Source organism: Monodelphis domestica, chromosome 5 (genome assembly GCF_027887165.1).
Source record: "Monodelphis domestica isolate mMonDom1 chromosome 5, mMonDom1.pri, whole genome shotgun sequence".
Taxonomy (NCBI): Eukaryota; Metazoa; Chordata; class Mammalia; order Didelphimorphia; family Didelphidae; genus Monodelphis; species Monodelphis domestica.
In genome coordinates, this window is record NC_077231.1 from 283,874,813 (window position 1) to 283,902,631 (window position 27,819).

Consider the following 27,819-nt stretch of genomic DNA (forward strand, 5'->3'; position numbering starts at 1 on the left):
CTTATGTTCAGCACGGCTGCCCCTCTGATCAGCACTGCCGCCCCTGTGCTCAGTGAAACCTCTCCTGTGTTCAGTGCAGCCGCCCCTGTGTTCAGCGCGGCCGCCCCTGTTCTCAGCGCAGAATTCTCCCGTGGAACCACCCTAAGAGGTCATGTCCTAGCAGTCTTTAGATCCCAAGGACCCTGGTGTGCCCCACACCCACCCCCAGACAGAGACGTTCCTCACTCACTCGCTGTCCCAGTGAGCGCTCTGATACCTTACTCTGGTTTTGTGGGGGAGGTGGGGGGGGGAAGGGTGGCTCAGTTCACGTTTTTGTGCAAGCTTTTCCTCCTTCTTATAGTGTGGAAATGTTCAAACCCCACATACCTTCATTTCTGTGGGGTACTGGAGAGTCCCTCCATTCTTCCAAAGGTGATTTTTATCCTCTTTTGAGGTAGTCTATTTCATTCGGCACCGGGGAGAGGAAGAGATTCGCATCTAGATTGCAGCCATCTTAACCCAGAAGTCTCTACCGGGGAGCTCACCTTACCCTTACAACAACTCTAAGAGATGGATGTTATTATTATCCCCATTTTATAGTTGAGGAAACTGAGACAAACAGAGGTTGAATGATTTGCTTAGGGTCACACAGCTAGTAGTATTGGAGGCAAGCCACATATAAGAAGATCAATCCAAGCACTCTCCTAGTTGGTCAGTAGACATGGATTTTGAGGGGATTGGGTAGAACTGGGGTGAAACCTAACAATATCTATTCAGGGGTCCCACAGATTTCTTCTGTTCGGGTGAGATTATCAACCTCAGAGAGGAGTATAGCAGTAGCTATAAGTGAAGCCACTGAGTCTTGTTTATGTCTTTCCATTACTGTGCTCTGGAGAGGGTTTTATATTTGGTGTTTCCTTTATGTGTAGGAAATGAATACCTGTCTGCTACTTGATTCATGGTGTATAGTGAATACTTTTCCACTCCATTCTCCACTCCTCAGAAAGACCCTGGACACAAGCCAGAAAGTAAACCTTAAGCAGTCTCTCTCCTTTATGGTATGGCGATGTCCCAGTGTGGGTCTCTGGGCCAAAAATGGCACTCACTTGAATTCTAGGAGTTTCTGCTCCAGCAACCCTATACACTACAATTATGATCTCATTCAATCCTCAGTACCCTTGAGAGGTAGGTGCTATTATTATCCTCATTGTACAGACAGGGAAACTGAGGCAGAGGTTAAGTGACTTGCCTAGAGTTACACAGCTAGTAAGTGTCTGAGCCTAGATTTAAACATGGTTACTCCTGGAGTGGTTAGAGAATTGACCTAGAAGCCAGGACAATCTGTGTGCAAGTCCTTCCTTTAAGTCACACCGTTGGAGCAGCTAGGTGATTCTAGGTCCTAGGATCAAATCTGGGCTTAGATACTTCCTAGCTATATGACCTTGAGAAATCACTTGACCCAATTGCCTGCCTTGCCCTTACTGCTCTTCTGCCTTAGAACAATGCTAAGTATCAATTCTAGAACAGGAAAAAAAGATATACTGTCTGAGGCAGCTAAGTCAACATTTCCTAGCTGTGTGACCCTGGATAAGTCACTTAACCCTTATTGCCTAGTCCTTGCTGCTCTTCTTTCTTAGGACTGATGCTGACAGAAGGTAGGGGTTAAAAAATACTATCTATGTGATCTATTAAAATCTATCTATTAAAAAAAAGACTATCTATGTGACAAGGGGAAATCAAAACTGTCAGTGCTCCAGCCAACTTTCTAACTCAAGTTCTTAACCTGGGGTCTGCAGATGAACTCAGAGGATAACTTTGAATTGAAATTTAGCATTTCTTTCTATATTTAAAAGCATTAGTCTCAGAAGGAGTCCATAGACTTCTACAGTCACTGCCAAAGGGGCCCACGATACCAAAAAGCTTAAGAAATTCTGCTTTTAAATTATAAGTTACAGAGAAAGTGCCATCCAGTATTGGTAGGGTCAGTTTCTTCAAATGAAAGTTCCCTGTGTCAGTGCAATTCCCCTTAGGAATACTTTAAGAAACATTTGACAGCAGTGATCATTTTTTAAACCCTTACTCTGCCTTGGAATCAACACTGTGTCTTGGTTCCAAGACAGAAGTAAAGACTACATAATGGGGGTTATGTGACTTGCTCAGGGTCACACAGTCTGAGGCCAGATTTGAACCCAGGATCTCCTATCTCTGGGACTGACTCTCAATCCACTGAGTCACCTGGTTGCCCCCAGCAGTGATTGTTCTTGATGGTCCCAAGACTGATTTTTTTTGAAACAGAGACTTTCCTGCCACACCTTCTTCTTTTCAAATTGGTTTTGTGATGGACTCTCTTCCCCCCTTCTCTGGATTCCCCAGAAAGAGACCAAGAAAAGAAGCTTTGAGAGAGACAGACCCTTTTATAGGGAGAGAAAAGAGGTTGTTTTTTTTTTCAGAGCCTAATGGCATGGACTCTTTGGAATTCTAGTTTGGACAGATTCCCAATATCTGGAGGGTAGGGTACTTCTTCTGCATCAAGTGACTGGGACACTGTACTCACTCCCTTTTGACCAAGTACCCACCCGCTCTGGTCCCACCTGAGTTCAGTCTTGGGAGAGTCTAGCCTCTATTGAGCATAGGGTTGGACTGTCTTTTCTCATCTCCTCAATGGTCAGTCTGTTAAATGTCATCTCTAATGCCTCAGAAGTTAATTTCTTAAGAACCAGGGTTTGTTACAGTTCTACGTGTCCCCAAATTGGGAAGAAGGAAAGGTGGAAAAAGGACAACAGTAATGAGGTCTGAGGCAGGCATTTATTCCTAGGCATGAAAGATTCAGTGACAGAATGACCCAAAACAGAACTCAGAACAACTGATGACTGCCATTGCCCCAATGTCTCAGGAAGCAATACTTTAACCCCATCAGAACATAGGGCTGTTTGTGAGATTGCTGAGTAGGCATTCTGCATTTCACCTTTATTATGTACTGTCCAAATAACTCTTGGTCTACACTTTCAAGTAAATCAGGCCAGGCTTGGGCTGGTCACCTTCTTGATGGTCATCTTCTCCACTGTCACTGGAATAATCACTGGCAGGATTCCTTTCCTTAGGAGTCAGCTCTGACCAAAAGACCATAAGACACTCAACCTCCCCCTTCCCTGCATCCTTGCCTCTTCCTATGTCCCTCCTGTAATAAAAAGATGATCTAGGTGGAAACTATGTCTGGCTCCTGTAACTGGATACTAGATAGTGTTTTTCTTAAATTTATTAATTTCCATTACACTTCCTTCCAACTTCTCCCTCTCTGAATCTCTCTTTCCTTCCTTTTTTCCCTCCTACCTGCTTTTCCTCCCTCTCCCTCTCCTTCTCTATCCTTCCTTCCCTCTCTCTTCCTTCCTCTTTCTGCCATATATATATGGCATTTTATACAAGAATAGTGTCAAAGCCTATCTTATTGAGATGTTTTTTTCTCTCTCTCTTTCTTTCTTTTTTCTCTCTCTCTTTCTCTCTCCATCTCTCTCTTTATCTTGCTCCCTCTCTCTCTATCTCTCCATCTCTGTCTATCTCTGTCTCTCTGTGTCTCTGTGGCATATATATATATATATGTACACACATATAATATATACATATACCATATAGAGAAAGAGATGGAGAGATAGGTACAAACATAAATAGATGGATATATCTGTCTATATGTATATGTATGTAAATAGAAATTCATGTATATATTATATATGATTCCATTATGTTTTTGCACATTAGAAAGGCATTCTTTTCAAGTCTGAGGCCATAGAATCTTTTGTTTACAATTAATAACTGATCTCAAAAGAAAATAAATTACATTCAACTTTGCATCTCCAAAGCGATTGGTGAGTACGGAGCACTTTGCCAATAGCTCTGTCCTTAAAGTCTGGGTTCTAGAGTTCTGCTAGGCCCAGGTCCCAATCTCTCAGGTATTTCATCTCCCAGCTGAGTGTTGACTTTGTGTCCTGGCCAATCTGGAGAGCAGGGCAACGATTTCGATTTTCCATTACAGCTAGGTAAACCTCAATGCCCATGACCCATCTTCCTAGAGAAGCTAGTCTCTGGTCAATCTAAAACTCGTCTGAGATTTCATGTTCCCCAGTAGGAGGAGAGATAGAACTGGCCCGCTCCAGTCTGTCCTTCAGGAAGGATGGCACGCGTCTGCACAGGTGCACTGCAATGTGGTTGCGGGCAAAGTGAGAGAGGTATTTCTGAAACCTCTCCCCAATGAAGGCATAGATCACAGGGTTGACACAACAGTGTGTGAAGGCGATGACTTCGGTCACTTGTATTGCCAAGTCTAATTGCTTGCTTTTCTCACAGTCGAGTGTGAAAATGAATTCGTCAAAAGCAGATATTAGAATTGTGATGCTATAGGGCGTCCAGAAGAGAAAGAAGATAATCATGATGGCAAAAATCAGCTTTACAGCTTTCCATTTCTTCTCATTCCTCCGTTTAAGCAGGATTCTTATGATCCCTGTGTAGCAGGCAATCATGATCCACATGGGTAGAATGAGTCCCAGGAAGTTCAGTTTCAAAGCCTGGAATTTTCTCCATATCCTTGCGGTCTCATGTGGGAAATGCAGGCTGCAGGTGTAGTGAGTAAATTCCCACTGAGTCTTGGTGAAGATAATGTCGGGGAGAGAAACCAAGAGGGCAATGACCCAAGTGATGATGCTGGTTGTGACGCTGAGGACCACCCTCCTGACCCTGATGGCAAACACCGCATGGACAATGGCCACGTACCTATCAACAGTCAACAGGATGATAAAGAAGATTTCACTGTATAAGCCCAAATAATGCAACCCTGTAAGGAGTTTACACATGGCATTCCCAAAGACCCAATCATTTTGCTTCTCGTAGTGAATCCAGAATGGAATCGTAACAAGGAAAAGCAGATCAGAGATGGCCAAGTTGAAAAGGTAGATATTGGTCATACTTGTGAGTCTCTTGTACTTTGTAAGGATCAGCACCACCGCGGCATTGCCCAGCAAGCCCACAATGAACACCAGTGAGTACAATGGAGGCAAGAACTTGGAAGCCAGCTCTTTGATATTATACTTGAAGCATGGAATGGCATCTTCACCAAAGTAGTAATATTCAGGAAAACTGGAATTATATTCAGGCACAGTGAAATCCAGTAATGGAGCGGAAGTGCCCATACTGTATTGTCCTGTAAAGAAAGAAAAGGATTGATTGGTCTCTTTTGCTAAACAAATCACAGATCACTGAATCTTAAGAGCTAGAAGAAAACTCTGGGACCTCTTAACCTAACCCATACCTGAACAAGAATCTCCTCTACCACGTGGCCAACAAGTGGTCAGACAGCATTAGAGAGTAAGCTTTTTATGGGCAGAGATTGTTTCCTTTGTATTTGTATCAATTGTGCCCAGTCTGGTGGTTCATTAATACTTGTTTCCTGCTTGGTCATCAAGCCTTGTTGTCTAACATGTATGTAGCATATAGTTTTGTGATTCTGGCTAGAATATAAACTCCTTAGGGTCAAGGATTGTTTTCTTTCAGTCTTAGTCTGTCCTCAGCTCCCAACATCGTGCCTGGCACATAGTAGGCACTTTAAAAACGCTTGTTGATTGATTGTTTGGTCAGTTTCTACTACAAGTTCTCTTCTGGTGCATCATTGTGGTAGGAGGGTTCATAATAGCTATGACAAGAAACCGTGTCATGATGAAGCTGAAATGATTCCAAGCCCTTCCCGCTAGAAAAATGGAAGCTTTTTGAAGGTGCTGATTGTTTCCATTTTGGTCTTTGGGGATACAAAGTATGATGCCTGATACACGGTAAGTACTTAATAAGTGTTTGTTGGATTGACCACATCTGGGGGAGAAAAATGCTAACACTGATGCTATCATGAACTTTCTGGAGGATTTAGATACAAGTGTTACCATGGATCTCAGACTTGGGCTGCTCATAGGAAGCAGGACCAGGATTGAGTTTCAGACTGGTTTATTTTTAACCTTTACCTTCTGTCTTACTAAGTATCAGTTCCAAAGCAGAAGAGCAGTAAGGGCTAGGTAATTGGAGTTAGGTGACTTGACCAGGGTCACATGGCTAAGAAGTATCTAAGGCCAGATATGAACCCAGGACCTCCTATTTCCAGTCTGGTTTTCTATCCACTGAGCCATCTAGCTGCCCCGGGTATCAAATTTTTGCAAAGCCAAGACATTGGTTTATTTTTTAAAATATTATAGAGTCGTATAAATGATTTAACAATGGGACATTTGATGATTTTCAAGGTATATATAAATGCTCACACTAAAAATTTAATACTCAGCTCTCACAAAGCAGTATGGATGAGGTCTAGCACAAAAGCTCCTTTGAGGGCAACAACTATTTTTCCTTTTGTCTTTGTAGCCCCAGTATCTACCAAGGTGTCTGGTGCATTTTCCCTCCAGATCTGCCATTTCAAATTGGGAACTCCCAGTATACAAACTCCATCCCATGATACAGATCTATAACTATTCTGCCACTTCCATTCTTAGAGAATTGTCTGAAATTCTGAAAGGTTGTGATCTCCCCAAAGTCACTCAAGCAGTATTTATAAAAGGCAGGACTTGAACGCAGGGCTTTCTGATGCCAAGTTCTACTCTCTTTATCCAGCTCCATCAATCAGTTTTTCACCTTACACATAGGAGATTAAGAGGTGCTGGTTGCAGTGGCCACTATGCAGCTACTCTGAGATCCTTCTACTCTCAGAAAAGAAATAATTTAAAGAACTTTAGGGTTTATTGAGGAAGGAAAAGCAGATGAGTCTGGCTGGCAATTCTGTCCTCTTCCCTAATTCATAAGAAAGACGTTGCTCTATTCTTGTGACTTACTTATATGAAAACCTGATGATACTATACGGAAGCAGATTTCCACTTACTTTGAGGAACTCCTCTTAGGAAATCACTTTTCACTTTGCTAATCTCAGCAATACAAAGATATGGACATTTCTGGGGGACTGATGACAAAGAATGCTCTCCACCTCCAGAGAAAGGACTGCTGGAGTCAGATGCAGATCAAAGCAGGCTATTCCCCATATTTCTTTGTTTCTGGTTTTATCCTGAGGTCTGGGTTTTCTCGGAGTATCCTCCTACGACAATGACCAATGTGGAAGTATGTTTTGCATGATAAGACATGTTAGACCCAGATTAAATTGCTTGCCATCTCTGAGATTGGGAGGAAGGGAGATAATTTGGACCTTATGACTTCAGAAAATGTATGTTGAATGTAAAACCCAGTGGAATTGTTCATTGGCTACAGGAGTGGGGTGGGAGGAGGGGAGAGAAAGAACATGAATCATGGAACCATGGGAAATTTTCTTAAGTAATCAATTAAATAAAATTTAAAGAAATAAAAGGAAAGGAAATGTATGTTGAACATTGTTGTTACATATAATTGGGAAAAGAAAGCATCTTTGAATAAAAAGAAATTATTTGTCCTTTCTGGGCCTCAATTTCTTCATCTGTAAAATGAAGAGACAAGAAAAGATCTCTAAGATTCTCCCTGCCCCAAATTCTTGATCTATGATTCTCATGATGAAAACTGCTTGAAAATGGAATGGACTATCTTGTTAGGCAGTGAGTCCCTTGTTCTTCAAAGTATTCAAGCTGAGACTGATAGACTACTGACACAGAGTATAATCATGTCTCAGGCAAGGGTTAGACTAACTGATGGCATACAGGGTGGCCTCTAGCTCTAAGATTCAATGACTGAGAAATTCCATTTGACATGTGATGAACAGTGGCTGAGGGGCTTTTGGACATCCCATTTTTCCCTCTTATTCTTCCCTTTTCAGACTTCCTCGGTCTAGAAGTTTGCATGGCTCCAGAGTAGGGGCTCTGGGCTTGTTACAAGTTTCTTGGCAAAGGAAATATGTTGTAGAAGAAAGAACAGTGACTTGGAAGTCAATAGACTTGGGTTCAAATCTTGTCTCTAATGAGAAATTAAATGACTTGTCCATCTAGTGACTTATCCCACTCAGGTCTTCCTTACTCCAAATTCTGTGCTGTATTCACTGTGGCCCCTAGCTTCTACTTGGGTAATCTTGGGCAACTGACTATCTCCGTGAGCCTCCATTATAAAATGAAGAGGACAGACTAGATGATCCTTCAGCTTACAACGTATGACCCCAAGCTGACCTGAGTCAGTTCAGGAACCTAAAAGCTTGAGGAAGAACTCTTAGGTTAATGGAGGAGCATACAGACTCCAAAGAGAGGCGCTAACCCAACTTTCATCTGCTCTAAAAGTAATGATAGGAGCAGGGAGTGATTTCACTGGCAGTGAGAACTTCCAGGTGAGGAAACTTCACCTGACAATTCAGGTTGGCATCTTCTCTGAAATTTAAAGTCAGGCAGTTGCCTCAGTCATTGAAAACTTAAATGACTTGTCCAAGGTCAAACAGCCAGCTTGTGTCCAAGGTTGTTATGAACCCAGAATGCCCTGGCTTTGACAGTGACATCCCTCTTTACTTCGCCAAGTAATGTCACATCCAAACATCACTGAGAAGAAAGGACTTCCTTCGGAGTCACCATTTTGAAGCATCTTCAAAATGTTCTCATACTTGTCTTCTCCCTAGTCCCATTCTCTATCCATTTTACCTGAGTCAAGCACTAGAAACCTGATTCAAGTCAACTCTGGATTTTATTCCTAAAGATGATGCTCACAGGTTTCTAGGGAGGCTACATAGTGCAACAAATAGAAAGAACATTGGCTCTGGAATGAGAGAATCTGGGTTTAAATCCTACCACTAACATTCATCACCTATGTGACCTTGGCCAAGTCACTTTTCTTCTTTCAGTCTCATCTACAAAATGAGGCAGTTGGATGTACTGGCTCCTGAGGTCCTTTACAAATCTAGCTCTATGATTCTTTGTTTATTTTGAAATAAGAGGTATTTCTAAAGGTCATCTAGTCCATCCACCTGCCTCTGGGCAGTTGAAAACTCAGTCTATCCTTATCTTTATAAATTTCCAAGGATGAGGAGTTTCTAGTCTTTTTTGGAAGTCTACTTTCCTTGGACCCCTAGTTCTCATAAAGTTTAGAGCTTAAAGGGTCCTTAGAACTCACGAGAAAAGTGGGACTGGACTAGATACATGAGATAAAGCGACGTACTCAATCTTCTAACAGAGCTGTATCAAACCCAAATCTCCCGAGTCCAAGCCCAGCCATCTTTCCACTGTCCACGCTGCCCCCTCAACATAGGCAACCTTGACCAGTAAGTCATAAAAAAAGAAAAAGAAGTCACTTACTGATCCACAGGGCTCCTTGCTGGTGCCAATAAAGTCTTCCTAGGCTCAAGTTTCTGTCTGAGAAGGAAATACTCAGCTTCCTGGGTAACAGAAACTGGGCTCTTGAGGGGTTGGCAAATTTTCAGAATGGAAAATATCTGGGTGTTGTCCTTGATTTCATTTCTTCAGGAGCTTACTCATCAGAGTCACCCAGTGACTCTGGGTCACCCAGTGACCCAGTCACCACAACGCCAGAGGGGTTGCAGTGCAAAATTGCTTTGATCGTGTTATTGCCTACAAGTTTATATTTTCCTTATCTAGCAAAAGAAGAAATCTATGGCTGGTGGCAGTGCTATGGGTTTGGGATGGTGGGGAGACCAGTGGGTGGGGCTCCAGAAAGATGAGAGGAAATCAGATTGCCAAGGAAACATGGGACTGGGCAGGGCCCAGGAGTTCCTTACCATAAGCAGTTATTTTCAGATTTCTTTGGGGTGGGGAAGATTTTATCAAGAAATCTGTGTTTTCTTCTTCATGACCAAATTGGGAAGTGGATAACCTTTTTCTTTTGACACTCCCTGCCTATTTTAGAAACAGCTAGGTGGTACAATGGATAGTAGAGGTCCTGGAATCAAGAAGCCTGAGTTCAAATCCAGTTTCAGATGCTTTCCAGCTGGGTGATCCTAGAAAATTCACTTAGCCTCTGCCTACGTCAGTTTCCTTGACTATAAAATGGAGATCATAATAGCATCTACATTCCATGTTTGTTATGAGGATCAGATGAGATAACAAATCAAGATACTTTGCAAAAATGCTCTATAAAGAAATGCTTCTTTTTCATCATCATCATCTTCTTCTATTATTATTTTTATTATAGACTTTAAGAGAATTATAGGATTTTGGAATCTTGGACTTACAGAATCAGTGTTATAGAATAAGAGGAACACAAGAAAATTAATTTATTAGATCATGGAATCACAAAATCCCCCCCAAATTAGAATTGGATGGAACCTCAGAGGTCAGATTGTCCAATCCCTATTCCTTAAATTTTGAATCTCTTATCATCATAATAATGATAATAAACAGCAGCTAACATTTATATAGCACTTAAATATTTGCAGAACACTTTCCATGTTAAATCATTTGAACCTCACAACAGCCCCATGAAGTATGTACTGTCTTAGAGATGAGGAAACCGAGGTAGAGTGACTTGTCCAGGGTCATACAATTAGGGAACATTTGATCTAACATTCAAACATGTCTTCCCAATTCCAAAGCCCATGTTTTATTTGTTGTGTCATCTAGATTCTACAGTATCTCAGACAATTGGTCATTCTACTTCTGATTGAATATGCCCAGGAAGGGGTATCTCCCTATCTTATAAGGCAACCCACTCCATGTTTGTTCATTGTTGGAAAGTTCCTCACCCTGAACTGAAATCTGCTTCTCAGTAACTACTACACTCACTGAATCGCAGTATCTAAAAGATACCTCAGAAGCTTTCTAGTCCAACATATACCTAAACAACAATTTCACCACCACTGCTTCCCCAACAAGCAAACATCCAGACTATGCACCAAGACCCCCCATGAGGGGAACCCTCTATATCCTGAGGTAGCCCATTCCACTTTTAGATAGCTCAAATGGGAAGTTTTCCTTCACAATCCAGACTAAATATGTCTCTATAATTTCCACCCAATAGTTCCAGTTTTAACCCTTGGGGCCAAGTTGAATATTTCGAGACCTCTTCAACAGTAGGGGTGTCAAACTCAAATAGAAACATATCTCTGTTGGTATATATTGACTTAGAGAACCACAAATGAATATTATCTTTTTTATTACATTTTTATTTATTTTGTTAAATATTTCCCAATTAAATTTTTTAAATGATAAATGTTTTATTTCTTACATCACCATGATATCCCACGTATCCCTCATTCTCTCTCTCACCAAGAGCTATCCCATATAATAAATAGCATTTTCAGAAGGGAAAAAAAAGTCTGCACAACCAATTATGAAAATGTGTACAGTATATAATATCTGTGGATCTCCCATTTCCTCAAAGGGTAAGTTACAGGTATTCCCTCATATCCTCTTCAAGTCTCACTTGACCAATATAATTTTGTTTCAATTGCTTTTAATTTTTTTGATGTGTCATTGTTTTTTCCAGTTGCATTGGTGTAGTTAATGTGGATATTGTTTTCTTGGCTCTCCTTCCTTCCCTCTGCATCAGTTCACAAAGATCTTTCTAAGCTCCTCTGTATTCATCATGTACATAATTTCTTACAGCACAATAATACTGCATTACATTTATATGCCACTACTTGTTTAGCCATCCCACAACTGATAGGTATCTACTTTGTTTCCAATACTTAGCTATCATAAACATATTTTGGAGTATATGGTGACTTTTTTTTCCTATGACTGGCCTCCTCAAGATATAAGCCCAGAAATGGAGTCTCTGGTTCAAAGGGTATAGATATTTCGGTCACCTTATCTGCATGATTCAAAATTGCTTTCCAGAAATGGTTTACCATTGCACAGCTCCACCAACAATGTATTCGTGTGTATTTCTGACCACACCTCCTCTAATATTGACTATTGCCATTTTTTGACATTTGCCAATTACATTTTAATATGGTTTGGTCACACTTGTTTGTCTGACACCTTTGTTCTATAGAATAGAAGCTAGTGTTATGTTCATGTGATTCCATTTCTCCCTGCCTCTTCCCAGGTAAGATAGTGATATATGAACATTACCTTCAGTGGACTAACTTGGAAGGTGGGGTTTTGGGGCAGCTCTTTATTGCAGACAGAAACTATTTGACTTTCCAAATCATACAGACTGAAAGTAGTTGCCTATTCTATTCTAATTTGAAATTACTGTTTGTGACCCTGGGCAGATCATTTGAACTCATCTTATTTGTGAACCAAATGTGTCCAGACTAAGGTGGGGACTTTTGCCTTTAAACCAAGCAGGACTGTGCTCTCTACACTAGAGTACATTGACTTTTGGACTTTCAAGATGACACTAATTCACTCCCCCCCTCCCCCCCCAAATCCATTAACAAGACTGAAATACCGTTGATTTGTTTAAGGGCCAGGGATTTTGCTAGAAGTTGCCAGTAGGAAGATAGCAAGCCAACTTAAATAAACAAAAAGGCAATTTGGTTCAAAAGAAAGAATTATTTCAAGTATGTGAATGATCAGATAAATTCCTAACTCATACATATATTTATCAAAAATGGCACTCCGATACTCAGAAAATAGAATCCTTAACATTTCCAAAAAATTATTCCTAAAGAGAGGATAGCATTAATTTACTTCTCATGATAATGAATTAGACATGAAGTCATATTGCCTTCCCAGCTTATACCAGAGAAAGAGGAAATGATTCTTCCTGTCACAAGGGGGAGAGAAGAGCACTTGTCTTCTGTTCCTTTGTCAACCAGAAAAAGAAACCTAGAGAGAAGAGTCTAGAAGAATGGGGAGAATCAAGACTACTAGCATCCCCAACAAAATACTCACTAGATTGAATACTGTTTGGTTGTTGTTGTCTCTCGAACCGAGGATGATGATTGTCTTTGTGCGTTTTTGTGCACAAAGACACCTGTGCATGAAGATTTAAGTGGAAAAGTCGATGCACAGAGATAGTCCCACTCTCTCGGCGTTGGAAGCCTGGGTCCAGTGGCACGAAAAGTCGTTACACCTGGAGACTTCCTCAGCTGCATTGGATGGCCATGTTGTCTTTTGTGCTCCATCATGCCCTAAGCACTCCCCAGTGCCTTGCTGCATCACCATCTCAGCCCTTGAACCTTCTTGTTGATTTCTTCCGCCTGTTCGGCCGAAGCAGTCTTCACATGCTGGGTGAGCAAAGCCCTAGTTCACCAGGGGTCGACGTCAACCCGATGGCTACTCTCACAAGGTTTAGCCGGCCTGTGGAAGCCGTTGCCCAGGGTGTGGCCGCTGCCGCATGCTAGCAGCTACTGGGAGCCACAAGTGAGAGCTGTTTGATAAATTTCAGAAAAATCCATAGTGAGGCACTTTTCTAGCCAAGGTAAGTATTGGGAGACAGAGAAGTCTGTAGATACTGGGGACAGAATCTGACAAAGAGCATAACATTTGGACCATTCTAGGGCCCAAGGACTGAAAGAAGACTAAAACTGTCATCTGGAAAAGATGAGGTTCCCAAATCCACACCAGGGAGTCATGACACCTTGTGTAGAGTATGATAATAGGTGCCAACTAGCGACTCTATAACTCACTACCCAGATCTGGTCACAGATCTAGGGATGATTGAGGAAATGACCTCAGCCCAGCAATGACCTTCTGGAGTAAGGAGTGGTCACAGTTGAAAGGCCATGTACCAAGCAAGGAATAATTTCAGAAGCTAATGACTTCATGAGAAGGTAGTTCTTACACAGGAATGGAACAGATTCTCAATTCCAAATTCTAGCCCAGTCTGAAGCCTGCAGAGCTGTAAATAGCGTAGGAATCCCATATCAAAGGGAGGCCAATTCTATTACTCTGAACAAGCAGAGCATTCCAATTGGTTCATGGTGGTTAGGTTCAGAAGCAGACTATTAAAACTCCAAAGGAACAGACCCAATCCCAGGACAGAAACTTTGAGAACTCAGACCAGGGGGACAGCAATGCATACCCTTTGATCCAGCAATGTCACTACTTGGTTTGTGCTCTATGATCCATAGTGAAAATAGGGTTCAGAGGGAACACAAAAGTAAGCATGTTATTTTTGTTTAGTGCCTTACTATGCTTCATTCATATTTATATTTTGATGTTGACTTCTGCATTTCAACTTTTTCCCAGGTTTCGCCTAATTCTTTAGATATATCAGCTCATATGATACAATAATGCCAGAGAATTCATATGCCATGTTTTGCAAAAATATTCCCGGGACATCCAGGTAAGCATGGCTACAATCTAGACGTGAATCGCTTCCTCTCCCCAGCACCCAATGAAATAGAAAAGAGAATAAAAATCATCTTTGGAAGAATGGAGGGACTACAGTAGGCCACAGCAGTGAAGGTATGTGGGGTTTGAGCATTTCCACACTATAAGAAGGAGAAAAAGCTTGCACCCAAACCTGATCTGAACTACCCTCCCCCACCTCATCTATGGAATCAGAGTAGGGACCAGCGTGCTCACTGGAGATAGTGAGTGATTGAGAAATGTATCTGTAGTGACTGGGGGGGGGCACACCAGAGTCCTTGGGATCTAACTAGGACTGCCAGGGAACTAACCCTCAGAGCGGCTTCACAGGAGACCCCTGCACACTGGAGAGCGCAGATTGCGGGGGCTCTTGCAAACTGCAAATGCCACACTCTAGAGACTGGCTGAGGCAAAAGCTCTACTCCTCGCTGTAGTGAGGGGTGGGCACACCAGGGTCCTTGGAAACTAACCAGGTCTACCAGGGAACTACCCCTCAGAGCAGTTTCACAGGAGACTTGTGCTCACAGGAGAGCAGAGAACACAGACCACGCGGGTGCAGGGGCACACTAACAAACTGAGGAGGCTGTGGAAGAACCAGCCTGAGGCAAAAGCACAGCCAGTTAAATTCACAGAAAACCTTCCCATGTCACTCAGATCTCTGACTAAAAAGGAAAGAGAAAATTACCAAAGGGATGGCTCATAGTGCCCAAGATCAACCCTCCAAGAAGAAAGGGAAAAAAGTGACTATTGAAAACTTTTATGGAAGGAAACCCCAGGCTACAGAGGAAAAAAAGGATGAAATTCAAACAAAATCAAAACCTTCCCCCCAAAATGGAAATTGTCCGCAAGCCCTGGAAGAACTCAAAATGGAGCTTATTCAAAAAATGGATACCTTCTGGCAAGAAAAATGGGAAAAAATTCAAACAGAGGTCAACAGTTTGATAGACAAGAACTCCCAATTGGAGAAACAGCTGGAAGCCACAAACAGCAGGGCAGACCAAACTGAAAAGCAAAATCAGTCCTTAAAGACCAGAATTAAGCAACTGGAAGACAATGATCTTGCAAAACAGCAGAAATTAATAAAGCAAAGTCAAAAAATTAATGAATTAGAAGAAAACATAAAATATCTCACTGAAAAGGTGACAGACCAGGAAAACAGAGGAAGGAGAGAAAATTTGAGAATCATTGGTCTACCTCAAAAATCAGAGAGAAACAAAAATCTCCATGCCATACTACAAGAAATTATCCAAGGGAATTGCCCTGATGTTCTCAAACAAGGGGGTAAAATAGAAATTGAAAGGGTTCATAAAACACCCTCTATACTAAATCCTGAAAAGACAACCCCCAGGAATGTAATTGCCAAATTCAAGAGCTTCCAAGCTAAGGACAAAATCTTACAAGAAGCCAAAAAGAGAAACTTCAGATACAGAGGAGCACCAATAAGGATTACACAAGACCTAGCAGCAGCCAAGCTAAAAGACCACAAAGCCTGGAATACGATATTCAGAAAGGCAAGAGAACTGGGTCTTCAACCAAGAATCAGCTGCCCATCAAAACTGACTATATACTTACAGGGGAAAGTATGGGCATTCAACAAAATAGAAGATTTCCAAGTATTTGTAAAGAAAAGAACAGAACTCAGTGGAAAGTTTGACATCCAAACACAAAGAGAAAGAGAAATATGAAAAGGTAAATATGAAAGAAAGTGAAAAGGAAGAAAATGTTTTTTCTTTTATTCAAACTCTCTTCTATAAGGGCTACAATTAGATCAAATTATATATATTAACATATGGGGGGAATGTTATGTGTAACTCTCAAAAATTGTATGCATTAATAGAGTAATCAGAAGAATCACTCATAGGGAAAGATTGGGGCATTATCATGATTTGAAGGACAAAAAACAAAAAGAAAGAAAAAGGGAGGGGGGAATCAATGATGATACCAAGATATACTTGAAGAAATAGAAATAAATTAAATAGAATAATCATTGTCACACAAAGATACACACGGGAAGAGGAGGGGAAGAATTCTATTATAAGAAGGAGAGGAAAAGAGTGCTAATTGGTATTACTTAAACTTTACTCTCAGTGAAATCAACTCTGAGAGGGAAGAGCATCTAGATCCATTTGGGATCTTGAATTCTATCTTATCCAACAGGGTAAGGCAGAAGGGAAAACTAAGGGGGGGTGGGGGGAGGGAATACAAAAAGAGAGGGAAGGAGAGGGGGGAGGGAACTTTACAGACCATAAAAAAAGAAGGGGGAAAAAGGGAGGGGCAAGAAAGTGAAGAATAACAAGGGAGGGGACTAGGGGGACTGATTTAAAGTAAACCACTGATTTAAAAGGTTATAGTAAAAGAAGAAAGGTCAGAATTAGGGGAGGATATCAAAATGCTGGGGAATTCACAAATAACAATCATAACTTTTAACGTGAACGGGATGAACTCACCCATAAAACATAGACAAATAGCAGAATGGATTCGAATCCAAAACCCTACCATATGTTGTCTTCAACAAACACACATGAGGCAGGTAGATACTCACAAGGTCAGAATTAAAGGTTGGAGTAAGACCTATTGGGCTTCAACTGGCAGAAAGAAGGCAGGAGTTGCAATCATGATATCTGACAAAGCCAAATCAAAAATACACCTGATTAAAAGGGATAGGGAAGGTAAATACATCCTGATAAAAGGGAATATAGACAATGAGGAAATATCACTAATCAACATGTATGCACCAAATGGTATAGCACCCAAATTTCTAATGGAGAAACTAGGAAAATTGAAGGAAGAAATAGATAATAAAACTATATTAGTGACAGATCTGAACCTTCCTCTATCAGATCTAGATAAATCAAATAAAAAAATAAATAAGAAAGAGGTAAAAGAGGTGAATGAAATCCTAGAAAAATTAGAGTTAACAGATGTATGGAGAAAAATAAATAGGAACAAAAGGAATACACTTTCTTTTCAGCAGCACATGGCACATTCACAAAAATAGGTCATAAAAACATGGAATACAAATGCAGGAAAGAAGAAATAATTAATGCAACCTTTTCAGATCATAAGGCAATAAAAATAATGGTCAGTAAGGGTAGATGGAGAGCAAAATCAAAACTCAATTGGAAATTATATAATATGGTGCTCCAAATTTGGTTAGTTAGAGAACAAATCATAGAAACAATAATTTCATTGAAGAAAATGACAATGGTGAGACATCATTTCAAACCTTATGAGATACAGCCAAAGCAGTACTCAGAGGAAAATGCATATCCCTGAGTGCATGTATTAACAAATTAGGGAGGGCAGAGATCAATGAATTGTACACGCAAATAAAAAAAAACTTGAAAGCAAACAAATTAACCCCCCCCAGAAGAAAACCAAATTAGAAATCCTAAAAATTAAGGGAGAAATTAATAAAATTGAAAGTGATAGAACTATTGAACTAATAAATAAGACTAGAAGCTGGTACTTTGAAAAAACAAACAAAATAGACAAAGTACTGGTCAATCTAATTTAAAAAAGGAGAAAAGAAAAGAAAATTAACAGTATCATAGATGAAAAGGGGGACCTTACCTCCAATGAAGAGGAAATTAAGGCAATCATTAAAAACTTCTTTGCCCAATTATATGGCAATAAAAATGCCAATCTAGGCAATATAGACAAATATTTACAAAAATATAAATTGCCTAGACTAACAGAAGAAGAAATAAAATTCTTAAATAATCCCATATCAGAAAAAGAAATCCAACAAGCCATCAAAGAACTCCCTAAGAAAAAATCCCCAGGGCCTGAAGGATTCACCAGTGAATTCTATCAAACATTCAGAGAACAGTTAATCCAATACTATACAAACTATTTGACATAATAAGCAAAGAGGGAGTTCTACCAAACTCCTTTTATGACACAAACATGGTACTGATTCCAAATCCAGGCAGGTCAAAAATGGAGAAAGAAAACTACAGACCAATCTCCCGAATGAACATAGATGCAAATAAGCAGGATACTAGCAAAAAGACTCCAGCAAGTGATCAGGAGGGTCATTCACTATGATCAAGTAAGATTTATGCCAGGAATGCAGGGCTGGTTCAATATTAGGAAAACCATCCACATAATTGACTATATCAACAAGCAAACCAACAAAAACCACATGATTATCTCAATAGATGCAGAAAAAGCCTTTGATAAAATACAACACCCATTCCTATTAAAAACACTAGAAAGCATAGGAATAGAAGGGTCTTTCCTAAATATAATAATCAGTATATATCTAAAACCTTCAGCAAACATCATCTGCAATGGGGATAAACTAGATGCATTCCCAATAAGATCAGGAGTGAAACAAGGATGCCCATTATCACCTCTATTATTTAACATTGTAATAGAAACACTAGAAGTAGCAATTATAGAAGAAAAAGAAATTGAAAGCATTAAAATAGGCAATGAGAAGACCGAGCTATCACTCTTTGCAGATGATATGATGCTCTACTTAAAAAATCCTAGAGAATCAACAAAAAAGCTAGTCAAAATACTCTACAACTTTAGCAAAGTTGCAGAATACAAAATAAACCCACATAAGTCATCAGCATTTCTATCTATTTCCAACACATCTCAGCAGCAAGAATTAGAAAGAGAAATCCCATTCAAAATCACCTTAGACAAAATGAAATACTTAGGAATCTATCTCCCAAGACAAACACAGGAACTATTATGAACACAACTACAAAACACTCTCCACACAACTAAAACGAGACTTGAGCAATTGGAAAAACATTAACTGCTCATGGGTAGGATGAGCTAATATAATAAAAATGACCATCCTACCCAAACTTATCTATCTATTTAGTGCCATACCCATTGAACTTCCAAAAAACTTTTTTGCTGAATTAGAAAAAACCATAACAAAGTTCATTTGGAAGATCTAATGATCAAGGATATCCAGGGAAATAATAAAAAAAAATACAAAGGAAAGTGGCCTTGCAGCCCCAGATCTCAAACTATATTATAAAGCAGCGGTCATCAAAACAATTTGGTCCTGGCTAAGAGACAGAAATGAGGATTAGTGGAATAGACTTGGGGTAAGTTACTTCAGTAAGACAGTATATGACAAACCTAAAGACCCCAGCTTTTGGGACAAAAATCCACTATTTGATAAAAAACTGCTGGGAAAATTGGAAGACAGTGTGGGAGAGATTAGGTTTGGATCAACACCTCACACCCTATACCAGGATAAACTCAGAATGGGTGAATGACTTGAACATAAAGAAGGAAACTATAAGTAAATTAGGTGAACATGGAATAGTATACATGTCAGACCTTTGGGAAGGGAAAGATTTTAAAACCAAGCAAGACTTAGAAAGAGTCACAAAATATAAAATTAATAATTTTGACTACATCAAATTAAAAAGTTTTTGTAGAAACAAAACCAATGTAACCAAAATTAGAAGGGAAGCAACAAATTGGGAAACAATCTTCATAACAAAAACCTCTGACAAAGGTCTAATTACTCAAATTTATAAAGAGCTAAATCAATTGTACAGAAATCAAGCCATTCTCCAATTGACAAATGGACAAGGGACATGAATAGGTAGTTTTCAGTTAAAGAAATCAAAATTATTAATAAACACATGAAAAAGTGTTCTAAATCTCTAATAATAAAAACGATGCAAATCAAAACAACTCTGAGGTATCACCTCACACCTAGCAGACTGGCTAACATGACAGCAAAGGAAAGTAATGAATGCTGGAGGGGATGTGGCAAAGTTGGGACATTAATTCATTTCTGGTGGAGTTGTGAATTGATCCAACCATTCTGGAGGGCAATCTGGAACTATACCCAAAGGGCAATAAAAGACTGCCTGCCTTTTGGCCCAGCCATAGCACTACTGGGTTTGTACTCCAAAGAGCTAATAAGGAAAAAGACTTGTACAAGAATATTCATAGCTGAGCTCTTTGTGGTGGCAAAAATTGGAAAATGAGGGGATGCCCATCAATTGGGGAATGACTGAAAAATTGTGGTATATGCTGGTGATGGAATACTATTGTGCTAAAAGGAATAATAAAGTGGAGGAATTCCATGGAAACTGGAACAACCTCCAGGAAGTGATACAGAGTGAAAGGAGCAGAGCCAGGAGAACATTGTACACAGAGACTGGTACACTGTGGTACAATTGAACATAATGGACTTTTCCATTAGTGTTACTGCAATGTCCCTGAACAACCTGCAGAGATCAAGGAGCAAAAAGCACTATCCACAAGCAGAGGATAAACGGTGGGAGTAAAAACACCAAGGAAAGGCAACAGCTTGAGTACAGGGGTTGAGGGGATATGATTGAGGAAAAACTCTAAATGAACACCCTAATGCAAAAAACCAATAACATGGAAATGAGTTTGGATCAAGGACACATGTGATACCCAGAGGAATCATTCATCATCAATGGGAGTGGGGGGGGGGAGGAGAAAATAATCTTTGTTTCTAATGAATAATGTTTGAAAATGACCAAATAAAATAATGTTTAAAAGGAGAAAAAAAATATTCCCCAATAATTAAATGTCTGCTTTGTTTTCACATTTGCTTTTTATTTTGTTTTATTCTTTACAACCACAGAGAGTATGTCTATGAAGAGTTTGGTATGGAAGAACCTTTCTTAAGAGTGTATGCCTAATAGTGGGATCACTGAGTAAACAGCTATGAACATTCTAGTGACTTTCTTTGCATAGTCTCAAATTATTTTCTAGGGTAATCGGATGAATTAACAGTTGTAACAATGCCTGTCTTGCTCCAGCTTTGCCAATCTTTTTTCTTGAATCTAACATTCTTTGGTTGGAGAAGTCAAGAAATAGCTAAAATTATAGCTTCAATGTATATCACAATACCCATCACATAGTAGCTGCTTAATAAATGCTTTTTAAAAAATTCAGATTGATGTATTTTCACTGCCTTTCAGATCCTGTCTGTGTAACTATCCTTGCAACATCGCTGACACCAAGCTTCTTTGTAATGGTTTGGAACTGGGAGTGGTAGGCAAAAAATTCATCCTTCTTCTTAGCCACTGACAGAACAGATTTCAGGAAAGTGGGTTTTTTAAGTCACTTGACTGGCTTGTGGAGGCAGTTTTTCATTAATATGACAAACCCCAACACCACCCTTGACTTGAGATTGCCTTCATAGAAGGACAACATCACCCCCAATGATGAGTCTTTCCAGAAAGGGAGGTCCCCAATAAATCATGTTGGCTGACATGTAGGTGGGCATCTTTCTGTTGAGAAGGAAGTAGGTCTCCCTTGATTCAAAGTAGACTCATCTTTTGGACAAAGGACTCTTCAGTTGGGGTTCAGATCTGGTAGAGTTTGGAGTACAGAAGTTAAGACACTGTTCCTAGTCCTCAAAAGAGAAAAACTGAGTAAGGCTAGATCCTACCAAATTAAAGAATTTGGCTTATTAACATGTGACCCAACTAGAATAGAATAGTGGGCAGAACTTAAAGATAGTTCCCAGAATTACAAAAGATTCTTATTTCTTCTATCCTCCCTTTCTATGGAAAAAGGAACAACAAGCTAGAGAGCAAGAGGTTCATGTATTCCTGTATTTAATTCTATATATTGTTACCACTGGCACAATCAGGCCTAGGCAGGTTTCTTTTGACTGGGAGAAACAACTGACATGAAGCAATAGAAATTACAGAAAGAGGGAAAGAGTACACAGAGGCTGATACATTGTGGTACAATCAAATGTAATGGAGTTCTCTATTAGTGGCAATGTAGCAATCCTGAACAACCCGAAGGGATCTATGAGAAAGAACACCATCCACATTCAGAGGAAGAACTGTGGGAGTAGAAACAGTGAAGAAAAACAACTGCTTGATCACATGGGTCGAGGGGATATGACTGGGGATGTAGACTCCAAATGAACATCCTAGTGCAAACATCAACAGCATGGAAATAGGTTCTGATCAAGGACACACATAAAACCCAGTGGAATTGTGTGTCGGCTATGGGAAGGGATGAGGGAAGGGAGGGAACAAATATGATTCTTATAACCAAGGAATAATGTCCTAAATTGATTAATTAAATAAAATTTTCACACACACAAAAAAAAAAGAAGAAAGAGGGAAAGAGAGAGAGGAAGAAAGACAAGAGGAGCCAAAATAAATATTGGGAAGAGTGTTCTAGCTGGTGCTCCAGTTTGAGATGTTTATTAGGCAAACCAATACACATTGATTACATGATTGATATTAGTGGTAGATGGGGAAACAATACAGATGGTTACATCAATGATACAATGTTCAGTTTTAACACAGGTTAGCCATATTCTTGTTACAGGAAAATCTCATATTTTTATGGATATATGACTTGTTGATAAAAAGGCTGGTGAGAAGAGAATGAAGAGTTTGGATATGGGAAATGGATGTCAATAGGGATGGTTGATATGCTAAATCCAAGGATGCTTGTGACGTTAATTAGGAAGGCTAAGTTAAACACTTTCAGAACAAGCTGAATTTCAGTTGTGTATTAGCCATTCACCAAGGAATAGACTTTCTGAAATTTGAAGTGCTCACCAATACTTCTTTTTTTTTTTAAGTAAAAGGTCAGGACTCATTAACACATTAATTTTTATGATTTTGCCACAACAACAATAAAAAAATGCCTTTGAAATATCTTGTTTTTACTGAATCCTAGCCTTTGCCATGAAAATCTATGTGGCAACATCATTTCTCTCATGGATGATTCAGTCCTTGCAATCCCTACAATATATTTTCCCCAATAAGCAAAAATTAACCTTCTCTTCTTCATCTCCAAATGATAAAGGAGAAGCAAAACCAACTATGATTCCAGAACACTACTGAAGTATGCTCTCTGCCTCCTGATAGAAAGACAAAAGACTCAGAATGTAGAATGTACTTGACTATGTGTGTGTGAATGTATGTATGTATGTGTTTGTGAATCAGGAGTAGGTAATATAGTATATTAATGATCCTGTATTATAGGAAATATTATAGGAAATAAAGTATCTAAAGAATTAAGAGAAACTTGGGAAGACTCATATGAGCTGAGGCATATTCTTAGAATCTCAGAAATGGAAGAGAGTTCAGAGGGCATCTTGTTTAAGTCATACCTAAGTAGGGATCCCCTCCATAACATCCCTGACTATTTGGTGTTCTCCTAACAGAGTCTAAAGACATGGAATTCATGGCTTTCATATATATGCCATTCCACTTTTGGACATCTCCAGTTTCTAAGTTTTTATATATAATATGGCTTCTTACATAAATAAAAAATATGCTTCTTGGAAACTTCCATTCATTGCTTCAATGGGCCAGACAAACCAAGTCTCTGTTACACAACAGCCCTATCAAATTACTTGAAAATAGTCAGCTTGTTTTCCTTCCCCCCCATCCCTGTCTTCCCTGTTCTAAGCTAAGAATTCCCAATTCCTCTGGCCTTTCCTCATATGCTATAATAATTAAAATGGTTTTGGTCAAATTAAGAGTTACAAAAGTTGTTGTGGTTGCCATTTATAAAAATTAACTTATAAGTCACAAGGCTGTAAGTAGCGTTAGTAGCTTTATTACAGCAAGATAGAGATAGTAAAGGAGGAAATGTATGAAGGTGATAGGGAATTTTCTAGCCTACCACTCTAAGTTTGCTCTGAAGAATTTAGCTCCCCCCTCCCCAACAAAGTTCTAATCTCCAGGTAAAAATTCACGAAAATCTCTTCAACCTAAGCAAGTCACTGAAGCCAAACTCCTCGAGCCACCAATGCAGAATCCAATGCAGAATTGCCAACCCAGAATGAATCCGACACAAAAAATCCCTCACTTGCTCTCTGGTCTTGCCTTTTATAACCCTTTTGCCACATCACTTCCTGTCTCTCTGGTTTCTATTTCCTTTCACTGTGAGCTGGTCTCTCACATCTCAGGAACCAATCATAGTTTCTTAATTTGCCTGGCACTGCCTGAGGGTAGTGTGTGTGTGTGTGGGGGGGGTGAGTAGGGAGGCAATACTTGTGGAATCCGCTTCTGGTCTTTGAGGGTGTGAACTTCTTTTTCTAGCAAAAGGTTAACTAGATATGAATGGAGGGGCACTCCAATTTCTTGATTAAGTTAAAATAAACAAAGGAGGATAATTTCCTTTCACAATGCTATAACTCCAAGTCCCTCCACCATCCTGGTCACCCTTTCTTGAACATTCTTCAATGCCACATCCTTAAAATGTCACACCCAAAATTGATGTGTTCTGATTATGGCTTACTATGGAGATTATAATCTCCTTCATGCTAGAAAAAAATGTTTATATCAATTACTACCTAAAATCAAATTATGGTTTTGACTACCACACCACACTGTTAATTCATATTGAGTTATAGCTCATTAAAACCACTAGATCTTTTTTTCTCATAGTATATCAAGCTAAGATGTCTAGCCACAACTTTTCCACCATGTATCTGCAAAGATCCTCTTTTAGAATTCAAGTATCTGATTTTTGTGTTTTTTGACCTTATCTATACTATGTGGTCCATCATTCTAGTTTTGGAAAGGTTTTTGGATTCTGACTTAGTTATCCTGCCTGTGAGCTTTTCTTCTTATCTTGGTATATTCCACAAATATGCTAAGCATGACATGTATACTTTTACCTGTGGCATCTATACTTTTATTTTTTAAAATGTCAAAGAGAAAGGATAAGTTTCTAGCCATTAGAATAATATATGCACACCAAAAAAATTTATGTGCCAATCTAGGTTGATATAAATCCATTAATTAATATTTATTAGATTGAATTGTTCACACATTTCTGAATCCCCTTAATTATCATTCAGTCAACATTTCTCCATACTGTCCACAAGACTGTGATAAAAGAGTTTATTAAATGCCTGTCCAAAATGTTTTCCATATCTCAGAGAAATATTATGGGCACTTTCCACCTCCCCTACCCCTAGCCTCAATATATCCTGTGAAGAACTGATGCTACCTTTTCTTCATCATTGCCCATTTGGTATATATAATCTCTCTGTCTCCCTGACTTTGTCCCTATCTCTATCCTAGTCTCTCTATCCCTGCCTATCTCTGTCTTTGTTTCTTATTCTCTTTTTATTCATCTATATTTCTTGAATAGACACTGTAGATGAACCTAGGAGATAAGCCTAGAATTGAGGATAATGGTGAGGTTGGATTGGATTACATTTGGGAAACTGTTAAGTGCTCCCAGTGATTCCAAACTATGCCCATCTTTTCAATCCCAATATTGTCCTTATAATGCTATATACTGTAGCCATTCATCATGGAGAAAATTATTTTGGTAGAATCAAAAGGATAAAGAGTCTAAAAAGCAATGGAAAGATATTCATTGGTCATCAATAGGCCTACTGTCAATTTCCAATGATGACTTGGCCATAAGAAGTAAGTAGCATAAAAGATACCACTAATGATAATTATGACTAGGAAAACTATGTGGACTGGTTATGTGGTGAGAATAAGAGGCAACAGGTAGATAGATTGAGTATAACCTCTGATATGTATACCAGAGTGTGGCCTCCAATATATTGATTATATTGATTAGACCTGAATAAGAATTACTCAGGATGGCAGAGTATGTAAAGGGTACCTGCAAAAATAAAATCATAGGCAGTAAATTATTTCCAATTCCAAAAAGTAGTTACTTTGAATTAATTTTTTTCTTCCTTCTTTTTTTTTCTATCTTCTCTCTCTGTATTTCTTGTTTCTGTTTTTGTTTCTTTCTTTGTTGTTTTGTTTCTTTGTCCGTCTTTGTCTTTCTTATGATTTTATTGGTGTGGGGAATTCTTGGTATGGAAAAAATCTTTTCACTAATATAGATAGGCAATTTGTCTGTAAATTGTAGTCCTAGAGAGATACTTGAGCTCTAAGGTTAAGGGCTAATCCTTGTTCCAGCCACACAGTATATATCAGAGGTAGGAATTAACTTCAAGTCATTTTGACCCTAAGGCTGCCATTCAATCTACTCTGACATGCTACCTCTCATGGATTACATGCCATTTATAATAAAGTAATATATCTCTTGTATTAGAGGTTCTCCTGTAGCATAAGAAACCTAGATAAGCAAATCTAGGCTCAGACACTTCCTAGCTATGTGACCCTAGACAGGTCACTTAACCCTCATTGCTTAATCCTTACTGCTCTTCTGCCTTGGGACCAAAATACATTATTGATTCTAAGATGGAAGGTAAGAATTTAAAAAAAAAATCTGGGTAGACTTTGAGGGAATACCTCAGCTCACTGGTTCATTGTCTCCATTCAGAAAGTCTTGGGTACAGAATTCAAAGATGGAAAGTTTTATTTCAGGTCAAAAAAGTCCTCAAAGATCTCATAACAGAGCTTATAGACAATAATCATGCACAATAATGAGCAATCCTTCTCCAGAGACCATTAAAACTTAATTTACATTCAGCAATTACACTCCTGTGAGAGGCTCCCTCCAAAGCTAAAGGGTCCACATAAACTTTGGGAGTCTTTTTTTTATTCTTATTGTTGGTATTTGAGGATCTGAAACAACATTTACTGTTTCAGATGATTCCCAAAAGCCAGCAATGTACTAACAATTTTAGACAATGTCAAAAGTGATGAGCTTGGAATTCCTCTGTTGATTATTTTTCATTTTTCCTAGAAACTGATTCCTTCTATATAGTTGTTTGTGTGTTGTCTTCTCCATTAGAATGTGAGTGCTTTGAGGGCAAAGATTGTCTTTGTATCCTTAGCACTTTAGCAGTATGCCTGACACATAGGAAACACTGAATCAAAGTCTACTGACTGACTGAAACAATATGGTTATTAAAGGCACTTAAGGGGAAAAAAGAAGGCTCTACTCTATTCCAGGCACTATTCAAAGCATTTTACAAATATTATCCCATTTGAATTTCACAACAACCCTAGGAAGTAGCTGCTATATTATCCCCATTTTACAGTTGAAGTAACTGAGGCAAATAGAAGTAAAGTAATACCTTGCCTGGGGTCACACAGCCAGTAAGTACTTGAGGCTGGATTTGAACTCATGAGTTTCTGACTCTGGGTTCAGCACTCCATCTACTGCACTATCTTGCTGACTCAGTACATAGACAATGAATCACTATCATTGATATATACTTCTCTTGTTCTCCCTCTTCTTCTAGCACAATGTTTCCTCCCTCCTATAATCATACAAGCAAGATTTAATCTGAATATTATCTAGAAGAGCACAATGTCTGGGTCTGTTTTTCAGTAACAATCTTTTCAATTGAAGTATTTGATTACACTTCATGATGTGGCTAAGAGAACTGGAGAGAGAGGGAGATCTTCTCATTGCTCTGGTTTACATGACACAGGAAATTCAGTATCTGACACCAACTCCAGGGGTAGGCACCGACTCCCCATGTAAAAATCCAGGCTCACAAAGCTCAAGATAGAGACACTTTGGGTTTTGTTTTTGAAATATATTAATGGAAATAGGACTCAAATTTAAGAACCCACCAGTGAGAAGCCAAGACCTGAATCTTCTCCATAACTTCTTATAGCCCTCTGGAAATAGGCTGCTGCTCCTCCTTGGTACACACCTGTATGCCCCCCCCCGCCCCCCCCCCCCCCCGTCCCCCCGGGTGTCTATATAGGGTTACTTCTTCCTTTGGCTGTTTTTGATTTTTGTC

General features: G+C 39.3%; 1 protein-coding gene across 1 annotated transcript; it reads right to left on the minus strand.

The window, feature by feature from the left end:
* Nucleotides 1-2,765: 2,765 nt before the first annotated feature.
* LOC100029967 (C-C chemokine receptor type 1) lies at nucleotides 2,766-9,595 on the minus strand. The gene is made up of 2 exons (XM_007505071.2): nucleotides 9,246-9,595; nucleotides 2,766-5,167 (listed from the first exon to the last, which is right to left on the minus strand). The coding sequence occupies exon 2, from the start codon at nucleotides 5,154-5,156 to the stop codon at nucleotides 4,065-4,067; it is 1,092 nt and encodes a 363-aa protein (XP_007505133.1). The 5' UTR covers nucleotides 5,157-5,167; nucleotides 9,246-9,595; the 3' UTR covers nucleotides 2,766-4,064.
* Between the last annotated feature and the right edge of the window lie 18,224 nt (nucleotides 9,596-27,819).

What these genes read in the sequence shown, in the direction of transcription:
- LOC100029967 (XM_007505071.2), bottom strand. Translation starts at nt 5,156, where the DNA reads ATGGGCACTTCCGCTCCATTACTGGATTTCACTGTGCCTGAATATAAT.